Source organism: Chionomys nivalis, chromosome 20, assembly GCF_950005125.1.
Source record: "Chionomys nivalis chromosome 20, mChiNiv1.1, whole genome shotgun sequence".
Lineage (NCBI taxonomy): Eukaryota > Metazoa > Chordata > Mammalia > Rodentia > Cricetidae > Chionomys > Chionomys nivalis.
The window spans coordinates 46,844,910-46,872,623 of record NC_080105.1 but is presented as its reverse complement, the minus strand read 5'-3'; the positions used below and the strand labels follow the sequence as shown (position 1 = coordinate 46,872,623).

Sequence of the window (27,714 nt, the reverse complement as noted above, 5' to 3'; positions counted from 1 at the left end):
AGGGCATTAAAAAAAGAAGAAAAGAAAGAAACATCTCTTTATTAATGAATGATGAGCCAACGAAACATTAAAGTGCATGCTATTAAAAAAAATCAGACAAAATTATGACACAGTCCATTCAAAAAACTTTATATAAGTCTCACAACAGAAACCGTGGTATTTTCGTTGGCATGCATATATACAGGGGAAGGCAATTTGCAGGAAATAAGAAGCGGTCCTTTGGATTTTCTTGTGTTCTTGTTGTGGTTTGCTTGTCTGTAGTGCAGAGATCAAACTGTCCAAGTTAGGAAAACATTCTACCTCTGTGTCAAACCCAGCACATTACAGAAGCAAAATGTCCATTGTAAACCCCTCCACACACATTCCAAAAATATCAATTTCATAGAAAATGAAGGAAAGGGAGAACATAACATTTCAAATATGTAAATATATAAGTAAAAATATACAGGCAGCTTTCTGATGGCTAAGCAAGTCAGCTCGACACAGGACACAGCTTCCGTAAGTATGTCCCTTTTGTGGGGAGGAGTCCCTTTAATAAAGACAGTTCCGTCCTCCCAGGGCTGCTGGGCTCCTCCAGGGAATGCTGTCAGATTTTCCAGAAGATCTTCTTTTTATATAGAACGTACGCAATGAGCACCCAGACAGCAGTGGCGGCTATGTTCTGAATTAGATGCTCTTTGTGTGACTGATCATCCTCCAGCTTCCACCGGAAGGGAAAGTAGTTCTCAAACACCTCGTGACCAACATACACCAGAATAGAATTCATCCCTTAGAGAGATCGGAACATGTCCAGATCAGTCATAGAATTCTTGAAATGAAGTCAATAAAAAACATAAAGGAAGGACTTGCATTATCACCCTAGCCCGGATAAGCGATGCATAGCTTAGATATTGAAGTGGGAAGTAAGGGCATTTCTAAACTCTCAGGAATTAGGAGCATTGAGCTGGCTCATCTGCCACCAAGCCTGATGACCTCAGTTCTATCCTAGGAACCTCATGGTGGGAAGGACTAACTCCTGCAAGTTGTACCTTGGCACACACACACACACACACACACACGGAAAAAATGAAGTACAATCCTATTTCCTATTAAAAACAGTAAGTCTTGGGTCATATCCAGTGCTGCACCATTTCATACTGCTTGAAAACAACCAAAGTTTATGCACTGACTCTTGAAACTCATGCATGTAAAAACGAGGTGGGGCGCTCTGAACAGGCCAGTGGCCTCCTGTGAGCTGGGGCAGCACAGCCTGCTTCCTGGAAATGTGTCCCCAGGACAAAGGCTTCAGCTCTGAGCAAGCTCAGTGCCCCTGTGAGCCAGTCTGCTTGGTCTCTACCGCCTGCTGAGGGAATGACAGCTGACTCACCTGGATAAAAGAACGGGGCTCCTGTCCACAGCCTCTTCACATCCACGACGGGGTACAGGACGAGCAGGATGAAGAAGGCAAAGCAGCTCAGAGAGGTGACGTACGAAATGGACCTACAGGGAGACAAGAGTGAAGGAAGGCTGCCGCCCGCACCCCGGAACACCGGTGTCAAATGAGGACTTACAGTAACGAGACACCCTCCACTGTGCTTACCAGAGGTTTTTGTTTATTGGAATAAAGCCTTCGTTTGCAGACAATTTTGTCAAAGCAATAGAGATAAGCCCCTGTGAAGAGAAGATGTCAGTGATCTGTACTACAATCTCAAGTCACAATGCACTGGAGACAAACACTAGCTACTTAGCCACCAGTGAGGACTGAGGAGCCACAGCTTTTACTTTGCCCTTTTAATTGGAAACCTGCTGTAAGATGTGTAAGGAACATCTGACATATTATCCAAATAACTAACACATTATCCAAAACCCACTTTCCAGTGTTCTCAGAGTCTGAGAAGGTAAGCAAGGAACCACAGCAACTCCTAAGACAATGCGACTCCACAGGCAGCAGGGCGAGAATGTCCAGCCGGGTGCTTATCATGGTCTTAACTGGAGGCTCCTGTGTTTAAAACGATCGCTTGCCTGGTGTTTCCACTTTTATTCTCTTTCTCTCTCAATTTTCTGAGAGAAGGTTTCTCTGTGTAGCCCTGGTTGTCCTAGAACTTGTTCTGTAGACCAGACTGGCTTCAAACTTAGATATCCTCCTGTCTCTGCCTTCCAAGTGCTCGGATTAGAGGTGTGCGCCACCATACCCAGTCTAAGAGGCTAAGGGGGTATAGGGGATGGGACTCGGGGCATCATGCATGCTACCTTCTACTGAGCTACAACTCACCTCGTGCCTAGTCTTCTTTCTGGTAAGGTTTCCCATGTAGAGCACCCCTACACGTAGAGCATCCCTACACGTAGAGCATCCCCCACACGTAGAGCATCTCCTACACGTAGAGCATCCCTTACATGCTTCCTCCAGCAATCTTCACTCAAGTGAAAGCAAAAACTTTTATTTATTTATATAATACAGTTTTGTAAGAAAATAAACCTGAGCCGGGTGGTGGTGGCGCACGCCTTTAATCCCAGCACTCGGGAGGCAGAGGCAGGCGGATCTCTGTGAGTTCGAGGCCAGCCTGGTCTACAAGAGCTAGTTCCAGGACAGGCTCCAAAACCATAGAGAAACCCTGTCTTGGAAAAAAAAAAAAAAAAAGAAAAAAGAAAATAAACCTGAGAATTTAGATGTAAAGATGTCTTCCTCCTTGAGACTAGGAGTGTACCTTACCTTAGTGGTAGACCATGTACCAGGCCCTAGGTTCCACACTCAGGGAAAAAATTAGATTGATTTTTTTAAAGACGTTATTCTGTGAATCCTGTCCTTCAAGTGAAATGCTCTCCATCACGCCGAGCCAGCAGCTACCCAACATTTTATTTCCTCTTAATAAATGTCAGTTACTTACAAGGACACAGCACCAGGCAGCAAATCTCATCAGGATGGCTTTTGTCTGGTCCTTGTAATACAGGAGTATTTTTCCTGCCTGGAGGAGAAAACAGTACGGCCATGTTTCTTTCTCACCCATCAGCTCTGCTGTGCGGCACGTGGCGCTACCGTCACTCGGCATTCTCCTGGGCCTGCTGCACCCGCCTTTTCATCCTCCAGGCTGCTCCCCTCAGAGAAGGCTCCAATGCCGGGAAAGAGAACTTCAGGTAGAGACACTAGACCACTCTGAATGATCACAGAGGCACACAGGAGATAAGCCAAGAGGAACAAGATTTGACTTGGGCATAGACACGCATGCTCTGAAGCCTCTCACACAGCTGGCGGTGGATGGAAGTCCGTGTCTTTCCAATGTGAATACAGGGCTTCTCATTCCCAGGTGAAGGGACCAGCAGGTGGTCCCTCTGGACCAGTATGGATCTCTACCCTTGGGAATGTATGTTAGGATGTTACAGAGGGCTTGAGACGGCAAGTCCAGCATCTGAACCCTTCTGCGTACCATGTGTGGGCACCATGCCCGTCCCCTCCAGAGGATGCACTCTGGAGAGACAGGCCATTGCTGGGAAAGGAGGAAACCTGTGAGCCCTTTGAACCTGGGCCTGAGAAACGAATGTCTGCTGTCTGTGAGTTAGCCTCGGGCGTTTGGGTACAGCAACATAAACATGTGAGGACAAACGGGACAAGTGACACAGAGACCTCCCCATGTGACCAACACCTAAACACTCAGAACTCCAGGAGGAAATCATTCACGTGTCTGCTTTCCTTTGTGACAGGGTCTTACTAGGTAACCCAGTCTGTTCTCAAACTTGAGTCCTCCTGCCTCAGCCTTCCAAGGGCAGGTATTAGAAATGTGGCCATTGTTGGGCATTGATGGCACACAACTTTAATCCCAGCACTTGGGTGACTAATCCCTGAGGAGTTAGGTTAGAGGCTTGCCAGGGCAGCCGGGCTACACAGAGAAACCAAACCAAACAAATGAACGAATGAATGACTGACTGACTGAATGAATGAATGAGTGTGGCCGTCAATGGAACTCATTATCCACAAACTCCTGGGCTAAAATTTAAAACCACAACCAGTAAGAATTTAGTTCCCAGAACGTAAGGATTCAGCCAGCTGTCTGAATTGCTGCTACCCCACCCTAGTTTACACAATCTTGATCCTAAACAGAATTTACCAGGGCAGCAGGGGACCTCCTTCAACTGCCTCACTAGAGTGAGGTGGTTCTGGTCATGCTGCCAGCAGTCCTCACAGTCAGCAAAGGGAAGCCCGATGAGAGAAACAATACCTGAACTCCTAAAAATGCCATCACAATGGAGTTGATAGTCCCTAAGATTCCTTCCGGGTCGTAGGCCACCTCAGTGTGATAAAGGACCTTAACAAAACAGATCAAGAGGGTGGCAGTCACTCTCTGAACACAAAAATGAACAGAACTCTCTGACAGAACACAAACCTGAATACAACTCAGTTGCCGAAACTTTGAGTTCCCTCCCTCCCTCCCTCCCTCCCTCCCTCCCTCCCTCCCTCCCTCCCCCTCCCTCCCTCCCTCCCTCCCTTCCCTCCTTATTGCTCTGCTTTATGCTTTAACAGCAGAAATTCATGGGCAATTTATATATATCATAGGCAAAGTAAGCCATGATCCTGCTTGGCCACATTAGCAAGCCTGGCAGAATGCTGGACCAGATTTAACAAAATCCAAATCCCTAACAGGACAGGAATCACATGCTCATTCTGTTTCAGCCAACCCCACTGTCGCTTCAACAGCTCCTAACCTTCTTTGCAGGCAAATAACATTTAATAACACATTTGGAAAGGGGGAGTGGACCAGGGTGAGTGTATTCTTAATATTTAGAAGGCCCATGTTTTAATGTCTAGCACTCCAAAAAAAATTAAAGTCCATTAAAACAAAACATTAGTATTTTTAACATAAAATGAAACTCTAGAACTTGTAAATGTACAGCATCCTCCACCACTGCAAGACCTGGAGGATTTATTCCCAGCTACTAGAAATAGTAATTGCCAAAAGGTCTCAGTAAAGAACCCCGTCCAGGGTCCTTGTCTAAAGTCTCAGGGAGAAGGTACAGCTCACTGGGTCCTGAGCTTGATCCCAGCAATGTAAAACAAGAAAAGAGAAAGCGTGGGAACTTGTCTGCCTTTCCAAACCACTCCTGTGCTGGGGATGGTCCACATCCGACCAGGAACATGAGGGGCCCCTCCTCACCTGCGCAGAAGAGCTCTTAATTGTCACTTCAGCGCAGGAAGGTTAACCAGAGCCCCGAGGAGACCCAGCGCAGGGCAGCTCCCTCAGCTGCATCCCTCGCAGGGACTAACCAGTGGGGACGTCCCATGCACCTCCTGTATGCGCACATCCTGTATTCTAGTCCCTGCCTTCGGAGTCCGGGGCTGGAAACCTAGAGAGCTGAATAAAATGCCACTTGTTTCATGTGGCCCATTCTCTCTCCACAACCAAAGTGCCTTTCCCTACCAACAGACGGAGAACATCTGCCCAGGAAGCCAGCCAGTTTTCCAATTAACAATAACCACATTGTCTTAGATGTCTGTGTCCAGCTGGCTCGCTCTTCCTACTTCCCTCATTTCTGGTTCCAAGGAAAGGCAAGGCTCACGCACAGTGGAGGACGGGTGCTGGTATAGATGATTCTCTCCCAGAAGTAGGCGGTCAATGTATCCAGCTGCTCCTCCAGTACAGCGAGGGTACTTCCCCAAGTCCCCAATACCGCCAGGGCCAAGGTAGCCACTAAGGAAGTGAAAAGCACACTTAGTTGACAGGAACACAGAAGGGATAGCACTGAGCAGTGGCTAGTCATGCAGGACAGGCTCAAAGAGCCTCACACGCAAACAGGCCCACAACAGCCCTGACCTCTGAACCCCTGTGAGCAGACAGCAGGGGTTCCTATCACTGGAAGGCACTTTCTACTCAGGGCGATGTTGAGACAACTCAACCCTCCTCTCCATGGAAAGAGAGCCCCAAAGAGGAGAAAGTGAGAGAGAATTTGTCTAACCAGAGAAATTTCAATGCTATAGAACCTTACCTCTAATTCAACAGAAAGGAACTACCATGGCTCAGTCAGTAAAGTGCTTGCCTTGCAAGCATGAGGGCCCGAGTTCGATTCCCAGAACCCATGGAAAGAAAAAAAAGAAAAAAGAAAATGGGGAGGGAAGGGGAAGTGAGGGGAGGGGAGGAGAGGAGGGGAGAGGAAAGAAAAGGAAAGGAAAAAAAAGAAAAGAAGAGAGAACATAAGCCAGCCAGCCAGCCAAGCCATGCATTGGGGCTGGAGAGATGGCTCCGTGGTTAAGAGCACAAGTTGCTCTTCCAGAGGTCACAAGTTCAATGCCCAGAACCCACATGGAGGTTCTAATTCCAGGGATCTAATGCCTCCTTCTGGCCTCCTCAGGCACTGTGCACACATGACATGCAGAGACACATGCAGGCAACACACTCAGACACATAAAATAATTTATTAAAAAAGAAAGCCATGCATAATACCAGCTGGGGAGAGGCGGAGACAGGTGGATCCTTGGGGCTCATTGGCCAGTCTACTTGGCAAACTTTATGTCTCAAAAAGAAAGGGGGGCCGGGCGGTGGTGGTGCACGCCTTTAATCCCAGCACTTGGGAGGCAGAGGCAGGCGGATCTCTGTGAGTTCGAGACCAGCCTGGTCTACAGAGCTAGTTCCAGGACAGGCTCCAAAACCACAGAGAAACCCTGTCTTGAAAAACCAAAAAAAAAAAAAAGAAAGGGGGGGGGGGGATCGATGACTGCGGAATAACACCCGTTCTCTAACCTTCAGATGTGCATGCACACACGCGTACACACGCACCCACACACAAACAAGAACACATACACAAAGGGATTACCTGGCAAGGGGTCACTTACGTAGGGCACCCAGGGACAGGTAAAAAGAACGTCAAAGCCAGCCAAATGCTTTCGAGTATCAGAATGACGAGCCACTGGGGCCAGCTGGAAGTGATGTCCTGAAGAGAAAGGCAGCTTCTCTCCTGAGTGAGGCAAGAACAGCCCACGTGAGGCCACAGTGAACCTGGGAAATGCTAGTGACTGGGTTTCGACCTTTATAGTAGAATTTAAAAACTGATCTGACTGAGGAGATGGTTGAGCTGGAGTGTGAGGACCTGAATCCAAGCCCAGAACAAATGCAAAAGGGAAGGTGTGTGGCATGGTCCTGCAATCCTAACGCAGAGCCCTGAGCTCACTGGTCCAGCAAGGGATGGTGTGTGGTGTGGCCCTGCAATTCTAATGCAGAGCCCTGAGCTCACTGGTCCAGCAAGCCTAGCCTACTGGGTTAGGTCCAGGCCAGCGAGAGACCCAACGTCAAAAAGAGAACATGTGGGCACCCAGGGTTGTTCTCTGGTCTGCACACGCAAGCACACGTATAAATGTGTGCACACACAAACTGATCTAATAACGTGAGATACAGTGGCTCCCGAGAGGCGGAGGCAGACGGATCTGGAGATGAAGGTCGATCTTCAGCAGCACAGCGAGTTTGAAGCCAGTCTAGGCTACATGAGGTCCTATCTAAAACCAAACCAAACCCAAAATTATCTACTATGTTTGATGATGTCGGATGCTCTAGCACTCTGAAACATCGCAGTAAGACATTAGACATCCCTGGGCTGGAGGGTTAGCTCAGGTGGAACACTTGTCCAGCACACGTGAGACCCCGGGTTTAATCTCTAGTACTACAGCAGGAGAATAAGAAAAAAATAGAGTGTACGGTGCAGTGACGCACACCTTCAATCCCGGCACTCAGGAGGCAGAGGCAAGTGGATCTCTGTGAGTTCTAAACCAACCTGGTCTACATAGTAAGGTCTAAGCTAGCCTGGTCTACAGAGTGAGATCCTGTCTCACTGCCTCAAAACAAACAAACAAACAAACAAACAAACAAACAAACGGAAACAATTAATGGAAACAGAAAAAAGCATTTCAATAGCAAAAGTACAATGGTACACTATGTACTATAAAAATCCAGAAAAACCAAATGAGCGGGATTGGAGTGCATAATATGTAATTTCCAAAGAATCAATTTTAAAAAGATAAAGAAAAAAAGAAAGAAAATCCAGGAAGCCATTCCATGAATTTTCCCTTTGTGTAAAGAATATGATTTTGGGGGGTGAGAAGGCGGGTAGGTCAGTAGGGGACCGTGGTTCTACACCAGGAACCCATTTAAAGGAGGGATGCTTAGGGCTCACTGGCCAAGCAGCCAAGCCTACCCAGGGAGTTCTAGGCCAATAAGAGACCCTGACTCATAAAAGGTGAACAGCACCTGATAAATGACCCCCAAGGCTCCCCGACACACACACACAAGGTTCTCACCAAGGTACAACTGTCAGGGACAGGCTTCAAGAAGATGAGCTCCAACACAGCGACCACAAAGTACGTCACTCCCAACCGCTGTAGGACACCGGGGATTCGCACCGTATCCCAAGACACTGCCAAAGACACAAGCCACCAAAGACTAAGCTAGCATAACACGTCTTACCCCAAGATAGCAGGGAAGACCTATCTATATTACTTGTAAGTGAATTATCATAGCTCGGAAATACACATGGACTGAGGACACGGTGTCCTCTGTAACCAAACAGCCAGCCATCTTCACTCAGTAGGGGGATAAAGCAGAGACTCCCTGTGGCACTGAATCCAGCTCCCAGCCCTTACCTATCAGGAATATGGATATAACCCTCTATGTCACTAAAAACACACAGACCAAACCCAAACCATTGTTCCCCCGGTACAACCTATAGGTTACGGGCTACATTCCGGGGAAAGAACCGAGAGCAAACCCTACAGGGTCCCCTGAGGTTGGGGGACCTCACATGAAGTCCACCAAAATGAGTTCTCTCTAAGCCAGCGGTTCTCAACCTAGGGGTCGACCAACCCTTCACAGGGTCACTAAGACCCTCAGAAAGCACAGATGTTTACTTTATGATTCACAACAGTAGCAAAATGAGTTATGAATAGCAATGAGATAATTCTATGGCTGGGAGTCCCCACAACCTGAGGAACTGTATTAAGGGGTCGCAGCATTGGGAAGGTTGAGAGCCACTGCTCTAAGTTCCCAGGCTTCCAGTAAAGGCCCTTACTGCCTGGAGGCTGGATCTGGCTGACTTGTGAGTATCTGTTCCCCTTTGCCAGAGGCAAGGCGAACCCCCGGGACAGTAACTGCTGCCTTCCCATCTGCATCTGGTACAAAGCAAGGGGCTGACATCCTGTCTTCCCCATCTGGTGTCACAGAAGCAATGACAAGACTCCCTTTCCCAACAGCACAGCTGGCACACAGGGAAGAACGGATTCTCAAACTAACAGAAACACCAACAGTTCATGGAACAAAGTGACTGGCCGTTTGCTCCTCTGTCCCTGAATACTTGACCCAGAACTCAGCCCCACTCAGCCTGACTTTTCCTTTATATCACAGGAACCGGAGCAGTCACAGAGCTGTTGCCCATGACTAAATTCCCAAGCTAAGTGCAACAGTGCTCAGCGTATACAAGCGGTACAAGCTAAGTGCAACAGTGCTCAGCATATACAAGCGGTACAAGCTAAGTGCAACAGTGCTCAGCGTATACAAGCGGTACAAGCTAAGTGCAACAGTGCTCAGCGTATACAAGCGGTACAAGCTAAGTGCAACAGTGCTCAGCATATACAAGCGATACAAGCTAAGTGCAACAGTGCTCAGCGTATACAAGCGGTACAAGCTAAGTGCAACAGTGCTCAGCGTATACAAGCGGTACAAGCTAAGTGCAACAGTGCTCAGCGTATACAAGCGGTACAAGCTAAGTGCAACAGTGCTCAGCGTATACAAGCGGTACAAGCTAAGTGCAACAGTGCTCAGCGTATACAAGCGGTACAAGCTAAGTGCAACAGTGCTCAGCTGTATACAAGCGGTACAAGCTAAGTGTAACAGCGCTCAGCTGTATACAAGCGGTACACACTCTTCTAATAATTAGTCCTTCAGGAGCGATCTGGGCGGAAGGATTACATTAGATTATAACATGTGGGACTCAGTGGCAAAAAGCTTGCCTAGCATGTGCAAAGGGCCTGGGTTTGATCCTAAATGCTGAAGTGTGTGTGTGTGTGTAAATCTTCTTCGTAGTTCAGCCTGACTCTATATAAAAAAAGGGGCAGAGATACTTACATGGACCAAGGCAATAATTGGGGTTGACAACGACAATTCCTATACAGATTAGCAGGAAGCTTCTCCATGCGATTTTCCCCAGCAGTCTGAATTTTGAACATCCTCGTTGTAGGACAGAAGTCATTGACAAGAAAATTGAAGATCCCATAATAAATACAAACCTACAAAAAAGGGGGGGGGGGCTGTTGGTAGGTGGTCATTTCCAAATTTTTATACATGCACCCTTCATTTCTTATAGGAGAGGTGACACGCTACCGTCAGCAGCAGCCAGGGACTGAAACAGTCTCATCATACGGGAGGGGCGAGCACAGCCCTGCTGTAGGGACTTTTGACAGAACATCTCCAGTCCTGCTGGATGAGGAAAGCTGGCTAATAGTAAGTGAATTTCCAGGGACAACCCTGCAAGCATTTATCAGAGAGGAGAGCTATCAACACTGACCCAAGGGGCTTGCATTACCACACGGCCCAAGTCCTTCAGAAACAAAACATTGAATCTTTTAGAGACTCATTCCTTCTCCTGAAAGAAAGAATTCTCTCTCTCTCTCTCTCCCTCCCTCCCTCCCTCTCTCTATATCCATTTGGTAGGAGTCACACAGATTTCCCTTTCCTTTCTTTAAACGCGTAAAGTTGCCTTAAAAAAAAAAACAACAAAAAAAACCCATTGAATTTGAGATGTCCACAGGCTCATGTGTTCAGCTGGTCGCCATCTGGTGGTGTTTTAGAGATCATGGGACCTCTGGACACCAGGCCTACTTGGCTAGCACATGGCTGCAGGGTGGAGCTGGAGGACTGGAGCAGCCCCTGCTCCTGCCACCAGACTCTGCTTCCTGTTTTGCTGCCAAGTGTGAGCAAGCTGCCTCCTGCTCCCATTGCCACAGAACCGTGAGATAAGGTAACTTCTTCCTCTAAGCTGCTCCCGTGAGATATTCTGTCCCATCGAGGAGAAAAACAGCCAATACAAAACGACGGGATATTCTTCCTAGTTATTGGCTCAGGGTTAGGGCCTTAAAAAAAACAACAAAAAAAAAACATTGAATTTGAGATGTCCACAGGCTCATGTGTTCAGTTGGTCGCCATCTGGTGGTGTTTTAGAGATCATGGGACCTCTGGACACCAGGCCTACTTGGCTAGCACATGGCTTGCTCTGGCTGCCTCCCAGAGCCCCTGGCTTTCTTCCAGGATGTAGCTGTCTCACAGAGCAGTCATGGAGCAGCGCAGACAGTATGCTGAGGTCATCACCAAATCTCGGGCAAACAACACTGGCTCTATACAAATCCTCTCAAAACACCAAACATTTCTCCCCAAACCTTGAGTCTATGGTAGTCATAAAATGCCAGAGTCCCAGCATGTGAACCGTTCTCCTGGAACTGTCTCCAGTGACGGAGCACTAGAGTTCCTCAGAGCACCGGGGTAAACACATCATACAGGAAATACGCCTTGACAAGACCAGGAATCCACTGGGGCAAACGTTTCTACTCTACTACCAATTAGGGTTTAAGTCACAACTATCATTTCCTGCTATCTATCCATCCATATTCACAGGTACCGGTTTACTGCACCTATTTTTAAGAAATATGATTCACACATATAGAACCTGCCTATAAATTCAGAACTTACGGTAGGAGTTCAACATCAAGTAGAAGATGTCTGTTCTAACAAGGTGTTTTGTATGAAAGCATTCATCTCTGGGGCTGAGACTTCGGTGCGATGATAGAGCACACCCTTAGCTCGCACAGGTCTCAGTTTAGATCTCCAGCCCCATGCGAACATACAATGTCAACACCTTTGACGTACACTTGCAAAAACATGATGTCAGGTATGAGAACTGCACAGCAACATAACTTATGCTAGGGATTCACAACAAGCGCAGGCTCATGACCCAGAACTTTCAAAGACAAAGGGCAGGAGACCATCTGTGGAAGAGCTCATGACAGGCAGTGGAGATGCATTATTATAAAATATCTCTTACATCCTAAGAGACCGGAACTTTCACTGGCCCTCACAGTCACGTTATTAGACAGCCTGAAGTCACTTATGACTGCCGTCCTACTGTGTACTCAGCCTGTCCACTTGCTCTCCCTTAGGAGAACAGTATGACAGCCAACCTTACTTGCTCTGGATTTCCCGTGGTATCAACCTTACAGCCAAGACAATGCACAGCTGTAATCTTAAATGGTCAACTCTTCCATGCCTCTGGCCCAGAGAATGTATGTGTATCATAGCCAAAAGCAGCGAATACAGAAGTTGAGAGCAACTTCCTACAATCTGCCATAAAGGTTAAAAGCAACCAGTTATGGACAGTGGTTGATAAACAATGGTGATTACTGTCTGGGTCAGCTGGGATCAGCTGGAGCCAGTGACGTCATCCCTTGTAGAACTCTACTAAAGAGTTCTGTAAAGTGTCCCCTCCCCTCCCCATTGGTGCTCTCTGTGCTGTTGGACAAATGCAGAGTGGAGACCTTTGTTAGGGAGACACACACAGCACCCACAGACAGGCACAGATTCAGACTCAAGCAACAGACAGACAAAGAGATGGGAGATGATGGAATGGGGGGGGGGTAGAGGTTGTGGTTAATGACTCCAAGGGGAAGTGCTGTTCTCTCTTTCTGTCATTATCACCAAGGCGCCATGGGTGACTGGCATCAGTCACTAATGTACATAACCCTCACGATAGATGTCAGCTCACCAGGGGAAGACGAGGTCGGCCACAGTCAGTCCTGCAAAATGACGAGAACAACGTAAGAAGGAGGACGCTAGGATAGAAACACCTCCCAGTTATAAAACTTGTATGCACTGCATTTCTACACAGAAAGTACAACAGATAGCCAGGAGCCACATAAGGCCCTGGACCTGGGGCTGGGAGGGTTCCCTGTTAACCACTCATATTAGGAGTGTGTGGACGAGTCTGTGCAGCAGTACTGGTCGAAACCTATTCTCTGCCTCCACCGGGAGACAGTGTCCACTCCCTGTCTCCCAGCAGAATGTCCAACAGGCAACATAGTGAAACCATTCAGTCACACAAGAGAGAAGCTGGTCTTACGTATGAACGGGAGAGGGGGCTCTTGATCTACATTCTTCTGTTAACTTTATTATGTATGGATGAGAGGCAAGTGCAGAGGTCAGAGGACAACGAGTCTCTGTCCACACTGTGGATTGAGCGCAGGTTGGCAGCCAGCACCTTTACCAGCCGAGCTGCTTTGCAAACACATGAATCTTGTCTTACACTTGACCACAGTCCAGAGGCCACTACAGGTCTGAGTACCAAGCTGTATCAGCTGCAGATTCTACCACCCATACATGGAACCTGGGTGCCAGTGGGCAAACACAATGAACTCTCTTCTAGAGGCTTCCCCGGACTTTTACAGAATAAAACATATTCTGCAATTATAGTTTAGAATTATATTGTAAAAAATATTTATTTTTACAAAATAAAAATATTCTGTCTGACCAAAATAAAGACAACTAAAAGTTCTCAAGAGTCCATGTCTGTAACGATGAGGTAGTCCGTCATTCTCCTGGTTCCAGCAACTACACACCCAGGTTTTTAGCTATTATCAAGGGCCACTCAGACTGGTCTTCGTAAGTGGCACCCCAAGAAAAATGTAAGTCTTAGAAAGCAGAGTCCCCAAGAACACAGTAGCCCTACAATGATCGTGTAGAACCAAGTCTTTTACACTTCCTGTAGAGACCCGTTGTCTCATAGCAGAAAAATCCAGTCTCTGCTTCCTTATAGAGAATCTCTCTAGCTCCACGGGAGAACAAAACTCAAGGGCCCCTGAGTAAGCTAGGGTGGGAGGGCCCTGGTGGACAGCCCACAGGTAGTGCTGCGTCATCCTCTGGTCTCTCTGGGGGTCAGGCTGGGGGACCAGTAACTTACCATTCCAGCTGGAATGCTTGAAGTACCAATACTTCCCTCCGCCATAGTTGACGAAGACCATGAGGATGAGGGCTAGCCTATAAGGTAAACAAAGGGGGGCGGTGTTGACACAACCCCTGAAGGACAGCCGCTTTCACACAAGGGGTGTCACATGATAGTGTGACTCTACAGGGCAGCTGACGGCACAAGTAGACAAGATACGATTATCTGGTGCTCACTATGAGGGGCCATATGAGGATGCTCGGCTGCCAACATTTCTAACGCAGTATCTCAAGAGAAATTTACACTTGGGCTGACCATATGGCTCAGCTGGTAAAGACACTACAGGCCTAAAGACCACAGCCCCCCATGGTAGAAGGGGAGGATTAACTCCTGTAAATGGCCTCTCACTCTGCTGGCAGAGTAGTCGGAAAGGGCGAGATGCAGCCATGGGCTGGCATGCCTTCCGAGCTGGCAGTGTGGCCTAAACAGAGCCCCTTGCCCAGACCACTGAACATACTAGCAGAAACTGGGGGAAACTGGTTCTGGCTGTGTTTCTCCTCTCTTCTCTCTCCACCTCACGGTGACCCTGACTTTTGTTTAACTTTTCTTGTTTGCTTTTTGTGGTACTGGGGAATGACCTCTGAGCCAAGCACAAGCTAAGCAAGTGGTTTGCCCATACTCTGGCCCTTGTCATGACAAGTCCAAGGAGAGAGGATGCAGACAGTATATTTGGTTTTTTGTCTTTTTGATAAAAGGTCTTATTAGCTATTCCAGGCTGGCTTTGAATTTTCAGCAGTCCTTTTGCCTCAACCTCCTGAGTGCTGGATGCAACACTACACCAGTAAACACATAAACTACCTTAAGCTAAAAATGGGCTTGTGTGTAACTATAAAATCTGACATAGACCCGTCCGTACCCACCACATTATGAGCCCCACTTACCCCCTGAATGTGTCCACGCATCGGAGACGGTAAGGCAAGGCAGGCATGCGTCTTGTTTCTGGTTGACAGTCATCACTGAGGGGGTCTGCTCTGCTTGGGGATCCTAGCTCCTTCCAAACAAACAGAGAAAGACATGGTACTTAACAAGGCTCAGGAATAGACTTCATTATTTGGTATTCCAGCAGAGAAATCAGAGTGGAAACATAAGGATAACTTTGGGACAATAATTTGGTTTTGTAAAGATTCCATTCAGAGGTTTTATTCTCCACTTTATCTGCATGTTTATGCCCTTTGTGGAGTTTGCTGGTAGTCGTGTTGATAGCGACTGGGGCTGAGGGTGTAACTCAGTGGCAGAGTGCTCACCTACCATGTGAGAGCCATATGTTCAGGCCCTCTGCACCAAAAAATAAGGTGTGAACTGATTCTTAGGTAGTCCAGAACTGATATGGAAACAAACACGCTCCCGAGAATTCATTAGTCAAAATATAACAGCATATTTGGTCATTACACATTTAATTCTGATGTTTTGGCTCATTTATTTTCAAACAGGGCTGGCTGCTGAGTGAAAAACTGTACATCGTAAGGCAGCCCAGACTTCCACCCTCACCGAGAAAGAGAGGGGAGAGGGGTACAGACCCTCCACAGAAGACGAGGACAAGGTTGCTCTTTATTAGGGACAAATTGGGGGTAGCAAGAAGGCCATGCTTGAAGTGCCTGCTGCACAGGCCTCATAACAGAGCCCACAGCGGAAGGAGACAATCTACTCCTACAGGATGTCTCCTGAGTTCTACACGCAGGCCACAGCAATGCATGCACACACTCACACTGTGTCTCTCTCATACACATACATTAATAAATAAGCAATAAAATAAAATACAAAAATAGATGTGAGAGGAAGGTCCCAGCTGGAAAGGCACTTGTCTAGCCTATCTGATTCCCTGCCCCATCACCATCAAGATGATGTACGCCTGCAATCTCAGCCTTCAGGAGGTGGACAAGAGGAGGATATCAAGGCTATCCTTAGCTATATCCTACACAGTAAGTTAGAGGTCAGCTTAAGCTCTATGTAACCCTGTCTCCAAGAAAGAGAGAGAGAGAAAGGAGAGAGAGAGAGAGAAGAGAAAGGAAAGAAAGGAAGCATGTAAGCAAGCAAGCATGCAGGGAATAATCCAGCAGACAGGAGGAATCCAGACCCTGGCCAGGAGTGTTGCCGTATGTAGTCTGTGTGGCATACACACAGAGAAAACATTCAGAATATACAGTCTGACTTTCCACAATATAATTGAAATGCATCAAGCAGGACAATGATGCTCACTGAAAGGGAAATTATAAATTCAAATCCAGAATACCTCCCAGACAACACATGCAAACTCGAATAACTCACAGAATTGATGAGGCGGTCAGTTTCTCGAGAAGTTATTGCCTTAGAAATACAATTACTGAAGTCTTCCAAACTGTATTAAAAAAAAAAAAGCCCCCATTAGTTTTCTTTCTTGAATGGTAATATTTTCAAAATAATGACTAGCTACTGGAATAAAATTTAAGTTCCATAAACATCATCAAAGTTCTTTTAGAAATGGCAAAACACAGAGTAGAGTCTGCGGTCGCCTCGTCAGTAAGAACAATGGTGACAACTCAATCTCATGACACCAGGCTTCTTACTGCCATGAAAATCAGAAGAGCGCATGGCAACAACCATGACCACTCAATTAGGAATGACTCAAAAGAACACATAGAAATAGCAAGCACATATAAAAAGCAAAGAGCATCGTTTGTGTGATTGTAACTACACAAACACACACACACACAGAGAGTAAGCTGGAGACAGCATCCATTGGCAAGTCTTTTATTTGTATGGTTGACCTAATTTACAAATTAAACTCATCTACATGGTTGACAAAAGAGTAAGTACATTCATTGATTTTCTTTAAGATGAGATCTCTACTTGGGTACAAATCTTTACAAAGATCTCCAGCTCACAAGACAGCTCACTAAGTAAAGATGTTTGCCACCAAGGCTGACAACCTGAGTTTGATCTCAGGAACTCATGAGGTAGGAAAGGTCTGATTCCCAAGAGACGTCCTCTGACCTCCACACGTGTATGCCCCGCCACACACACATAAACACACATAAAAAAACAAAAACAAAAACAGAGTATCTTGCCAAGCATGGTGTTGCATGCCTTTAATCCCAGCACTTGGGAGGCAGAGGAGGATGGATCTCTGAGTTCAAGGCGAGGGCAAACTACACAGAGAGGTCCCGGACAGCCAGGGATACACTGAGAAACCCTGTCTTGAAAAACCAAAAAAACAAAAAGAACCCAAAAGTTATATCTCAGCTTGCTTTCAAAGCCACCCATATGCTTTGATAAACACAATGAGTCACTGAGCTTCAAATATCCACACGTGGGCAATCTTACTTCCCCTAACTTTCCCTCCTGACTCATTGCCTTTCCGTATTGTAAAGAAAACCCAGGCATGAAACCACCTGATCCATAAACACTGAGGTCTCTGTAAAAGGGAAACACTGTTCTGTCTCTAAACACAATCACAATATTATCATAGTCTAATCTGTTTTCTTGGGTTTATTTATGATGTGGGGGAGATGCGCATGTGCCATATGTGGAGGTCAGAGGTCAGCTTGCCGGAGTTGGTCCTCTCCTTTCACGTGGAACCGGGTTGGGTCAGGTCGTCAGGCAGTGACAAGTGCCATCGTGCAGGTTTCCCATCACCGCAATTCAAATGACAGCAATGCTCCTTGCTATCTTCACAGCCTGCTCAGTCTGCCGGCTGGTAGATGTTCTTCACACTTCAAATGTTCAAACCAGGTCCACATAAAATCCACATAGCCCGTGCTTCCGCTTGTAACACCTCTTACAATCCAGGACCATTTCTGGTCCACATAGCCCTGCCCGTATTACTGTGGTGTTAAACATTAAAACAGACACATTCGAGGAAGCGCCAAAGCAGAGAGGCTGAAACACTTAAAAATAAATAGCCACTTGTCTTTGTTTCTTCTCCAAGAAGAAACATCATTCTTGGCCTGTAAAACGTCCTTAACTTACACAGGTGTGCTGGGAAACCACAGAGCAAGGGGTGGCCTTTAGCTCCCCTCTGCCAGAGCACTGAGCTCACCCCTTTGCAGGAGAGGTAAAGATTAGTCCAATTACACAGGGCCAAGATGGCAAGATGAACGGCTCCTCCCTGCAAAATCCTCATTCCAGCTCTGTTACGATGGAGCGAAGGGACAGAGCCAGGCACACACAGAGCACCAAGAGACAGCACACCGCAACAGTCGAACAGCATGTCCATCTCAGCAGAGACTGACAAGCCAACACCTGGCTCCAAAGAAATGAAACCGCAAGGCTTCTGTTTTCTTCCAGGGAAGCTGCTGCGTCAAATCGTCATGCCTAAGCAGCAAGTGACTCTTACCAATATAAGGTCAGGTTTCCGAGACATGGGATGAAACAATTTCAAAAGCTCACAAAGTTAGGTCAGAATATATAAGCTCCTCAAGGCAGCCAAACTAAGGTTATATTTTAATACTTCCAATTGAGCTGCATTCAGCCAATAGCTAGGCAGGAGGTATAGGTGGGAGTTTCAGGGAGAGAAAGGAAGAGGAGGAAGAATTCAGGGGCAGGAGACACCAGAAGACACAGAGGGGAAACAGGAGGTACAAGATAAAAAAGAGACACTACCAGGAGATAGAACATAGATGAATACAAATGGCCTAATTTAAGTTATAAGAGCTAGTTAGGAACAAGCCCATGCTACAGGCCAAGCTTTCATAATTAGTAAGAAATCTCCGTGTCATTATTTGGGAGCTGGCTAGCAGGACAGAGAAAGACTCGTTACAGACCACAGCTTCCTAATGAAGTCTGTGGTCCTTCAGGAGACCCAAGACCCTAAGAGATGAACATCTGAGAATACAGTCTCTCTCTTCCTGCTGTCTTTCCTTCCTAGACCAGTTCCACTATGGAGTCAAGGCTGGCTCTGAACCCAAACTCCAAATCCCCCTCCCTCTACCTTCCAACTGCTGGGGTTACATGTGTGTGTCACATGACCATCATTCTTCTTCTTCCCTTTAAAACATGGAAGAACTTTCCTTTACAGCTGATTAAAGGGCAGAGAGATGGCCTGGCAATAAAGAATGCATATTGTTTTTAAAGAAGACCTGGGTTTGGGTCCCAGTACCTACATAGGGTGGCTCACAACTACCTTGACTCCAGCTCCAGGGGATCTAATGCCTCTGGTCTCTGTGGACACGGACAGATGGACAGACGGACGGACGGACACACACACACCCCCCTCTGGCCTCTGTAGTCTCTCTCTCTCTCTCTCTCTCTCTCTCTCTCTCACTCACACACACACACGACACGGACACAGAGAGAGAGAGAGAGACAAAAATAGACAGACACACATGGACAGACATACAGAGAGACAGACACATACAAACAGATACAGATTACTTTTTAAAAGTAAATTAAATCTTCAAGTTGATTAAACCAGCCTGTTTGGTTTATTGAGTTTGTTCTATTTTTTTTGTCTGGTCTACTGGTTCACTCGCCAGGATCACTGTTAACCAGGCAGAGAAGGCCAAATGCCCTCTCCTCCAATCAGATGCTTCTGCCCATAGGAAAAGGGATCCACACTGAGGTCCTAAGTGACATGGTGCCCTTGTGCGGACTTTGGCCCCCAGACTCCTGAGCTAATGGGAAGCAGAGGAAGATGTAGTGGAGGGGTGGAGAAGAAACCAGTGTGGCAACCTTCTAAAACTCAATCCAGGAGATTCTTTAGGAACTAAACATTTCTCAAACATCTCCATCTTCAGCCATATTGGGAAAATAAAGGCAAAGACCCGTTTGCACCCTTGTGAGCATGCCCTACAGTCAGAGACAACATTACAGTCTGCTTGGATGCCAGGACTGGAACAGACATGGCAGATGTGCAAACACTTGCTGAACAAAGCCCAACAGTCATCTGTATGCCTGCTTTTGGTGACTGTCCTGAGGTGGAAGAGCAGCCAACGGAGGGCCAAATTACCCTTTCTGGGTACATTGTTTCTGGGCTTTGTTTCCCGGTCATGTTCTCCTCAACAACTTACCTCAGTAAGAACCTCAGGAAAGATATCGCAATGATGAGGGCTAGACCAACAAGGAATGCGATGCTCACAGCTATAAAAGAAAAAAAAACATTATCCTCAAGATGTCATCGTAAGTATCAAAGCTGCTGGAGCATCACATTACCCTGTCAGTGACAGCTGGAAGCAAATATGAGCAAAGCTCACACTCCTATGCTAAACGTTGTATAAACAATTAAGAACGAAGCATGCAGAAGCATTGCATGACACCCTCACAACGCATCCATCACTCAGTTCCTGGATGATTGATTACTATCATCAAAAGACCATCTCCCTCGGAGCTGGGGACGCAGCTCAGTGGTGGAGCACTGACCTTGCATTTTCAAGCACTTGGGTTCTATCTTCAGCAAAACAAAAACGGTATTGTGAGGTTTCATCTATTGAGTCCCTTCTCCTTGTTCATTTCATCCCTGTGTACTTCACTGTGTTCATAAGACAAGGGTCCTGCAGACGGTGTCTCCTGTCGTACCACACAACAGGGTCGGTCTACTAAACAACCAGTTCTCAAAACCGTCAAGGTCATGAAAGACAAGGGAAGGCCAAGAGGACACTGACAAGGCAGTTTTGTCAACTGAACGCAACGTGGGACCCTAGACCAGCTCCTGAGTGCGAGCAGCAACGCCAGAGGAAACGGCTCAGCAACAGACGCCCTTGCCACCAAGCCTGCAGCCCGAGTTCCAGCCCCAGGGACAAGAACAAGGGAAGTAGTTGTCTTTAACTCCACAACATGTGGACTATGGAACCAACAACAGAATAAATAAACAAATGTATGTTAGAAAAGACAACTTGAGATGTGTATAGATGGGGCTGTGTAAATGTTAAGTCCCTGGCCCCAATAATTATATACAGTGTAATTATAGTATGATTATACAGTTTAAGGACATACACACAGCTAGATAAAGGGTATTCAGAAACTTTCTGTGACATTTCTGTAAACTTAAAACTTCTTCATAGTGTCATGCAAAGCTACCAACAACTCTTTCATACTGAGGAGTATGACTCCTATAACTGACCACATGACATACATACACACCGAGGAGGCACCTGCAGCTGACCGTGTGACAGAGATATATAAGCAGGCAAGAGTCTGTCTATCTGGTATCACAGCACACAGTGGCTTCTAGGTCCAGGCTCAGCAACAAGCACCGTTACCTGCTGAGCCATCTCAGTGGCCCTCAACAGACAACTTTAAGTTACCGTCCATATTAAGGGCTCCTGTTACTTTACTGCAAAGGCAACTTAAGCATTATTCTTATTTTCCTCTTCTTTGTTTCATAATAACCCCGCATTTTTATACTTTTTACACATTAGTTTTTCATCAGTGACATTTATTACGTTTTACCTGTGTTTACATTTAATTTTGGTGTGTACATACGTCTGCTGCACTGTGCGTGTGTGGAGGTCGGACGCCAGCTTGCAGGAGTGAGCTCCAGGGGATTGAACTTGGATCCTCAGGCTTGGTGGCAAGGGCTTTAACTGCTGAGCCATCTCGCTGGCCTCATTACTCTTTTAACTCCGTGGGCTGCCCATAATGCTCCCTTGGTAAGGGCTCTACATTCTTTTGAGATAACGTCACTCTTAGCTCTCTGTGAGCAGAACTTACTAAGGACACGAAGGTCCCCGGTTGTTCTTTAAAGAGTATCACACACAGTAATATCTAGAGAGGGCTCAGGGGACAGATACTCTGCCATGGAGTTGAGACAATGAAGGATGTCCCTTACTGTGAGGGGACCTCAGGAGCTATCAGTGTCAAGGCTCCCAGGAAACACTATGCATGCCCTAACCCCCCAAACAGAAAGTTAACTGCCCTATTTCTAGTTTCTTTCCACGTGTGCTTAAACCCAGCGATATCAAAATACGGAGCTATATCACATAATTTTCTTCGTATGTATCTATGACATAGCAAAGCCACCCAACTGGGACTGGAGGTATAGAATACATGCTTTAGCATGGGTGAGGTCCTGATTCTAATCCCCAGCACCAAAATCAACTCCAACTGTGCCACAAATGAATGGTAGTGGTAATACATAATCCATGTTTTAAATGAATGACCACGTCATGAAGTGTCAGATGCAAGGAGACCGAAAACTTTGAAAATACAAACTTAAGAAAACAACGAAGAAGCATACACGTACGAAGGTTACTGTCGACTGGATTCTCGTTGACAACTAGGTCACAGGCGACTTCACTGGCTCCAGGGGAAGCATGCTGGATCAAAAGGGAATAGTTCCCAAATTCTCCAAATTTGTATTCCAGCCTAAAAAGAGCAGGCAAAATGTTACACGTGGAAATAAATGGAAATAAATAACTAGACCAGTGGTTCTCAACCCATGGGTCAAGACCCTGAGGGGTTGAATATCAGTTATCCTGCATATCAGACATTGATAAACAACTCATAACAGTAGAAAAATTACAGTTATGAAATAGAAACAAAATAGTTTTATGGTTGGGGGTCACCACAACATGAGGAACTGTGTTAGGAAGGCTGAGAACCACTTGAGCTGGACTGTGCTAATACCATCAGCAAGGAACGATATAAATTCAGGAAGATTAAAAAAATATTTTAAAGAGAAGAGAAGCAAAACCATGCAGAAAAAAAAAAAAAGGAAAAGCAGACTCAAGTTAGACCACAACGAGCAGGCACAGACCTGCAAGCTGCAGTCTCTTCCTGGGTGTAATTAACTTGTAGGATGGATCCGTGCTGGGTGCTCACGGAGACGGCCGCAACGCTTGGCTTTGCAGGTTTGCCACTGTGAGAGACGTTCGCCAGAGGCTGGAAGGTGCACTGTGGAGACAAAGCCAGCAGCACAGTGTCAGGGTGTTCTCATTCTCAGACTAGGAGCCACTGTTATTTGGCAGGGCCCCGAGCTGTTAGGCAGGAGCCTTCCCATAAACTGTACCTCTCGTCCTGTTCGGGGAATTCAAAGTCTCTCAGTGGTTGGGGGACACAATATCCAAGAGAAAAATCCTAGCTCTTCCTTGTACTTTAAGAAACTTAAACTGCAGTAATGCAGATAAAATTTGCCTATTTTATATTAAAATAATGACTGCCATGATGGAATTGAACCATCTTCATTTATAGGTAATCTTTTCACAAGTTAATAAATACGGCCTACTTTAAATCTTGCATTCTATTGTTTCAATATTATTTAACCAATTTACAGGATCCTATTTTACATATTTCTATTTACTACACATATGTCACCAACTATAAGAACTGTGGGTATGGGCTGGAGAGATGGCTCAGCGGTTAAGAGCACTGCCTGCTCTTCCAAAGGTCCTGAGTTCAATTCCCAGCAACCACATGGTGGCTCACAACCATCTGTAATGAAGTCTGGTGCTCTCTTCTGGCCTGTAGGCATACACACTGACAGAATATTGCATACATAATAAATAAATAAATATTAAAAAAAAAGAACTGCCGGGCGGTGGTGGCGCACGCCTTTAATCCCAGCACTCGGGAGGCAGAGGCAGGCGGATCTTTGTGAGTTCGAGGCCAGCCTAGTCTACAAGAGCTAGTTCCAGGACAGGTTCGGTAGCTACAGAGAAACCCTGTCTCGAAAAACCAAAAAACAAACAAATAAATAAATAAATAAACAAACAAATAAAAAGAACTGTGGGTATTTATGTCTTCCAGGATTTTCTACTGTAGCTTTACATTTTTGTCATGTAAATTTATTGTTTTAAAATATCTACCCATGAGGTTCTTACTCCTTTAAATTCTTTCCTTAATGTAAAATTCCAAAAGCAAAATTACTGGATAAGAATCGTCTTAGCCAGTGGTGGTGTCGGCAGCAGGGCACACCAATCACTTCCAAACATTCTCCCTTGATCATATTCCATCTAGTTCTTTACTATAAGCTATTTTTGTTTCCTTGCCTGTAAATCTGAAGGGAACAAGAAAAGGGCTTAGACATCAGAACACTGGAAGGGGTACCAAACAAGGCCTGAAGCGAATGGAGAGGAAGGGGTACCAAACAAGGCCTGAAGCGAATGGAGAGGATGCAGTCAATACTCACGTGGTAACAGGACTCAGATTTCCAGTAGACCGTTAGGCTTGTTCCCGACAGCTCATTGTGGATGAGAAGCAGAGCCTGATCCATCTTCAGCTCCACAGGTCTCTTCTCATCTACATCTGATAAGGATTGGAAAAAAAAGTTATAAAACAAAAGAACCAAAACCCCAGAGCACCAGAGGGAGACAGACAAACACAGTGTTAGTACTTCACAGATACTACAGGCCGGAGCATGTGCGGTCTTCAGCCCAGTGCCCCGTGACCTGTGTGCAATGCCACACGCAGAGATCCTTTGCACAGATGGTTCAGCTACAACTGAGGTCCTGTCAGCACTATTCCCATCCAGGGTGTGAGGACTGTCTGAGGAGGTAACACTCACTGAATGATACGGAGGTCATGAGCTAGGCTCTTTTCTGTTTTGCAGAAGAACAAAGCTCACGACTTTTGCCCCTGCCCAGGGCCACAGCTCTCCAATGAAATCACTGATCTGAACCAAGGATCTATTATTCCCACATCTAGACTTTACCACATTAGTTATGAGCTCAGCCTCCGCAACTTGTTACAAATGCAGACTGCAGCTCCACCTCTCTGAGGAGGCAACAAGAGACATCAAAGGCTGGAGAGGTGGCTCAGCAATTAAGAGCGCTAGCTGCTCTTGCAGAGGACACAGGCTGGACTTCTAGCACCCATACGGCAATACACAACCATCCACAACTGCAGTTTCAGGAGACCTGACACCCTCTTCTGGCCTCTGCAAGTACCAGGCATGCACATGGTACAGAGACATCCATGCCGACAAGACACCCATACATATAAACATTACACGAGGAGACACCAAGATAAAGATGTGCATGAAAACAATGGCAGGCAAGACCATCACCCTCCATGTCCAGTCCAGTGAGCTCACTGAGAATATCACGGCCAAGATCCAATCAGGGCGCCCAACCTGACCACCAGGTCTCAATACACAGCAACGGCAGCCGGAGCGTGACCTCATGCTCTTGGGCTACACCGTCTAGAAACAGTCCAGCCTGCACCAACTGCTGCACTTCCATGGAGGCATCAGCCGGCTCTCCCAGAAGCAAAACTGATGAGAAGACCCCTAGTGCTACACCCACCTGCACTTAGCAGCTGTGTGCCATTGCCACTCCTTCAGCCTCCAACCCAAGGCCAAGCAAAGTCAAGGGCAGCTGCCAGGCCTATGTTCTTGGGACCCTAATAATGGAACCAAGTCCCACTTAACACTGACAGGAGCAGTAAAAGAAACAGGTAAACACAGCCACAGCCCTCCCTCCTAACTCACATAAGCAGGTGGGCAAGGCTCCGGGGTGGTTCTGACTCTTAACATTCTAAACCTCTTCTACCTCCTCATTCTGGTGGGGGACTCTGAATCTCCAGATCTGAAGGAGTAGCAAGTGTGGGAGACGATTGAAGGGTGGAAACTCTCTGCTTTAGCATTCAACAAGGGGTCCAGGTCACGGCTTGCTAGATGACATCATTAGGGTGGCACAAAGATGATAATCATTTAGGGACTGGGTGGCTCCTCCCCTCACCATGTAGGCTTCAGGGACCCCACTCAAGCAGTCGGGTTTGACAACACACTTCAGTGCTGAGACATTCTGAGCCTTGTATGCTATTTTTTAAACAAAGTACCCAGAGAATGAACTTTCATGAGTGAGGTTTCCCCTCCAAAATAGTCTTTCGAAGACTGTGAAATTCCAGTCCTATTTAGTGGTGCTGGCAGTGACTTTCTCACTGTGTGCTACATCCCAAGTCTTATATATTAGTGTCCTTTCCCATACCCCCAGTTGGGGTTTCTCTACATTGCTGTGATTGGCCTTGAACTGTTGGTTTCTGGGATCCTTCTGCTTCAGTCTCCCAAAGAGCTGGGGCTCCAGAGAGGCACCACTGTGAGACCTAGGGAAATCAACCAGCCAGCTGAAGGTCACAAGCTGCTTGCTAGCTGGCATGTCTAAGTGGAGGTCAGTCAGCTAAGGCCTAGGTTACCACACTCCAGGGAGGAAGTGTATCTGCTTGGGGATCTCTGCTCTCAATCAGCCTTTGGATTTCTCCCTCACTTTCCAGCTGATAAACTGAAAACAGAGCTTTGACAAACATGTCCTCCAAATGCTTGTCATGACTGTGTTCCTATCCTGTGATTGGCTGCATGACTGTTTTCCTAGCCTGTGATTGGCTGCATGACTGTGTTCCTAGCCTGTGATTGGCTGCATGTTTTCCTATCCTATGATTGGCTGGAATACTTATTTAATCCTTCTCCTAAACACAGGTAGCCTTGGGTTTGCTTGCTTGTTTTATCTTTGTCGTATTTTTTTTTTCATTTTTCCTGATAACTTCTTGAAGTGTGTTTGGATGCCTTGCCTGCATGCATGTATATATACCACACGAGTACCTGTGTGCCCAAAAAAGCCAGAAAACGGCATCAGAACCCCGAAAACTTGAGTCATATATGACTGTGAGCTGTCATATGGATGCTGGGAATCGAACCTGGGTCGTTTGGAAGAACTGCCAGTTCACTTAACCTGGAGACATCTCCCCACACCATATTTGACGATCTTCCTTTTCGAGTTTAGTGTAATCCCCTGTGCACCTGTTCATCTTTTCTCTATAATTTCAGCATCCCTTGGTGGTTGGAACGACTATACTTCTATTTCTTCGTCCTGAGTGGTGTTTCGATTTCTCTTGTGGATTCTAGACTCGCAAAGCTCTACCATTGTTACTATGGTAGCCAGGCCTATACAGAGTCCTTCAGGCCTAGCCGAACATCAGAACTGTCTAGGAAGCTTCAAAAAGAATAGCAACAACAAGTTCAAACACCCTGCCCAGACTCCAAACTCAGCATGATTTTTTTAAAAATCGCTCCTCCCAACGACAAGCCTAAAACCCTGAATTCTTACACCTTTCTTTGTACTTCTTTGCATTACTTCAATGTATTTTTAAAGTTTGGAAGGTGGAGGGGTGTGTTTCACACAGAAGCCACATCCAAGTTCTGAGCCGGAAAAGGGGGTGGATGGTGGGGAAGAGGCAGGCGACACACCGTGCGGGATGATAGGCCCTACCTTATACAACGCGCAAAGGGGATTTGTCCACCTGCCTCAGTCCCTGAGCCAAACTAGCTTCCGACAGGAGTTTCTGGAACGGTGTTGCAGGACCCTGGAACCTTGGGGTCGAGGGAACTCCCAGAATTCCTCTCCCCCCCCCCCACCCATTCCCCTGGTGAACTCGGAGCCGGACTGAGCACCCAACCCGGGCGCCCGCGACTGAACCTGGGAAGCCAGGCCGAGCCGGGCTCCCGGGTTGCAGCTTCCACTGCATCCCACCCCAGAGCGGACCCGGCGCCTCGCTCAGGTCCTGTGCCCCGGGGGTCGTGGGGACGTCCCGGGCAGGCCCACGCACGATCCCGCTGCCCCCAGCCCGCGCGGTTGCTCACCTGGCTCCGCCCGGCGGCCGGGGGCGAGCAGCGTGGCGCTCAGCACCGAGCCGGCCAGCAGCAGCGCGACCAGCGCCGGGCCCGCGCCCATGCCGCCTGCCGCCTCCCTCGGGGAGCTGCGCTCCTCTGTAACCGCTGCCGAGCTGCGCTCTTTCGCCCGGCGCCTGCGCGAGCTCGACCGGCCCGTCTGCGCCCGCTCCATGTCGTCACCGCCGCTGTCCCGCTCGGGAAGGCGGGGCTGC

The 27,714-nt window shown here is 47.0% G+C and overlaps 1 protein-coding gene across 1 annotated transcript; it reads right to left on the bottom strand.

The window, feature by feature from the left end:
• Nucleotides 1-113: 113 nt before the first annotated feature.
• Hgsnat (heparan-alpha-glucosaminide N-acetyltransferase) lies at nt 114-27,674 on the bottom strand. Its single transcript, XM_057752844.1, has 18 exons — nt 27,473-27,674; nt 24,029-24,144; nt 22,658-22,794; nt 22,145-22,266; nt 19,974-20,043; nt 16,255-16,324; nt 14,871-14,980; nt 13,948-14,024; nt 12,757-12,787; nt 10,071-10,231; nt 8,252-8,367; nt 6,797-6,918; nt 5,531-5,657; nt 4,191-4,277; nt 2,865-2,942; nt 1,580-1,650; nt 1,367-1,479; nt 114-768 (listed from the first exon to the last, which is right to left on the bottom strand). The coding sequence occupies exons 1-18, from the start codon at nt 27,672-27,674 to the stop codon at nt 587-589; spliced, it is 1,992 nt and encodes a 663-aa protein (XP_057608827.1). The 3' UTR covers nt 114-586.
• Nucleotides 27,675-27,714: the final 40 nt, after the last annotated feature.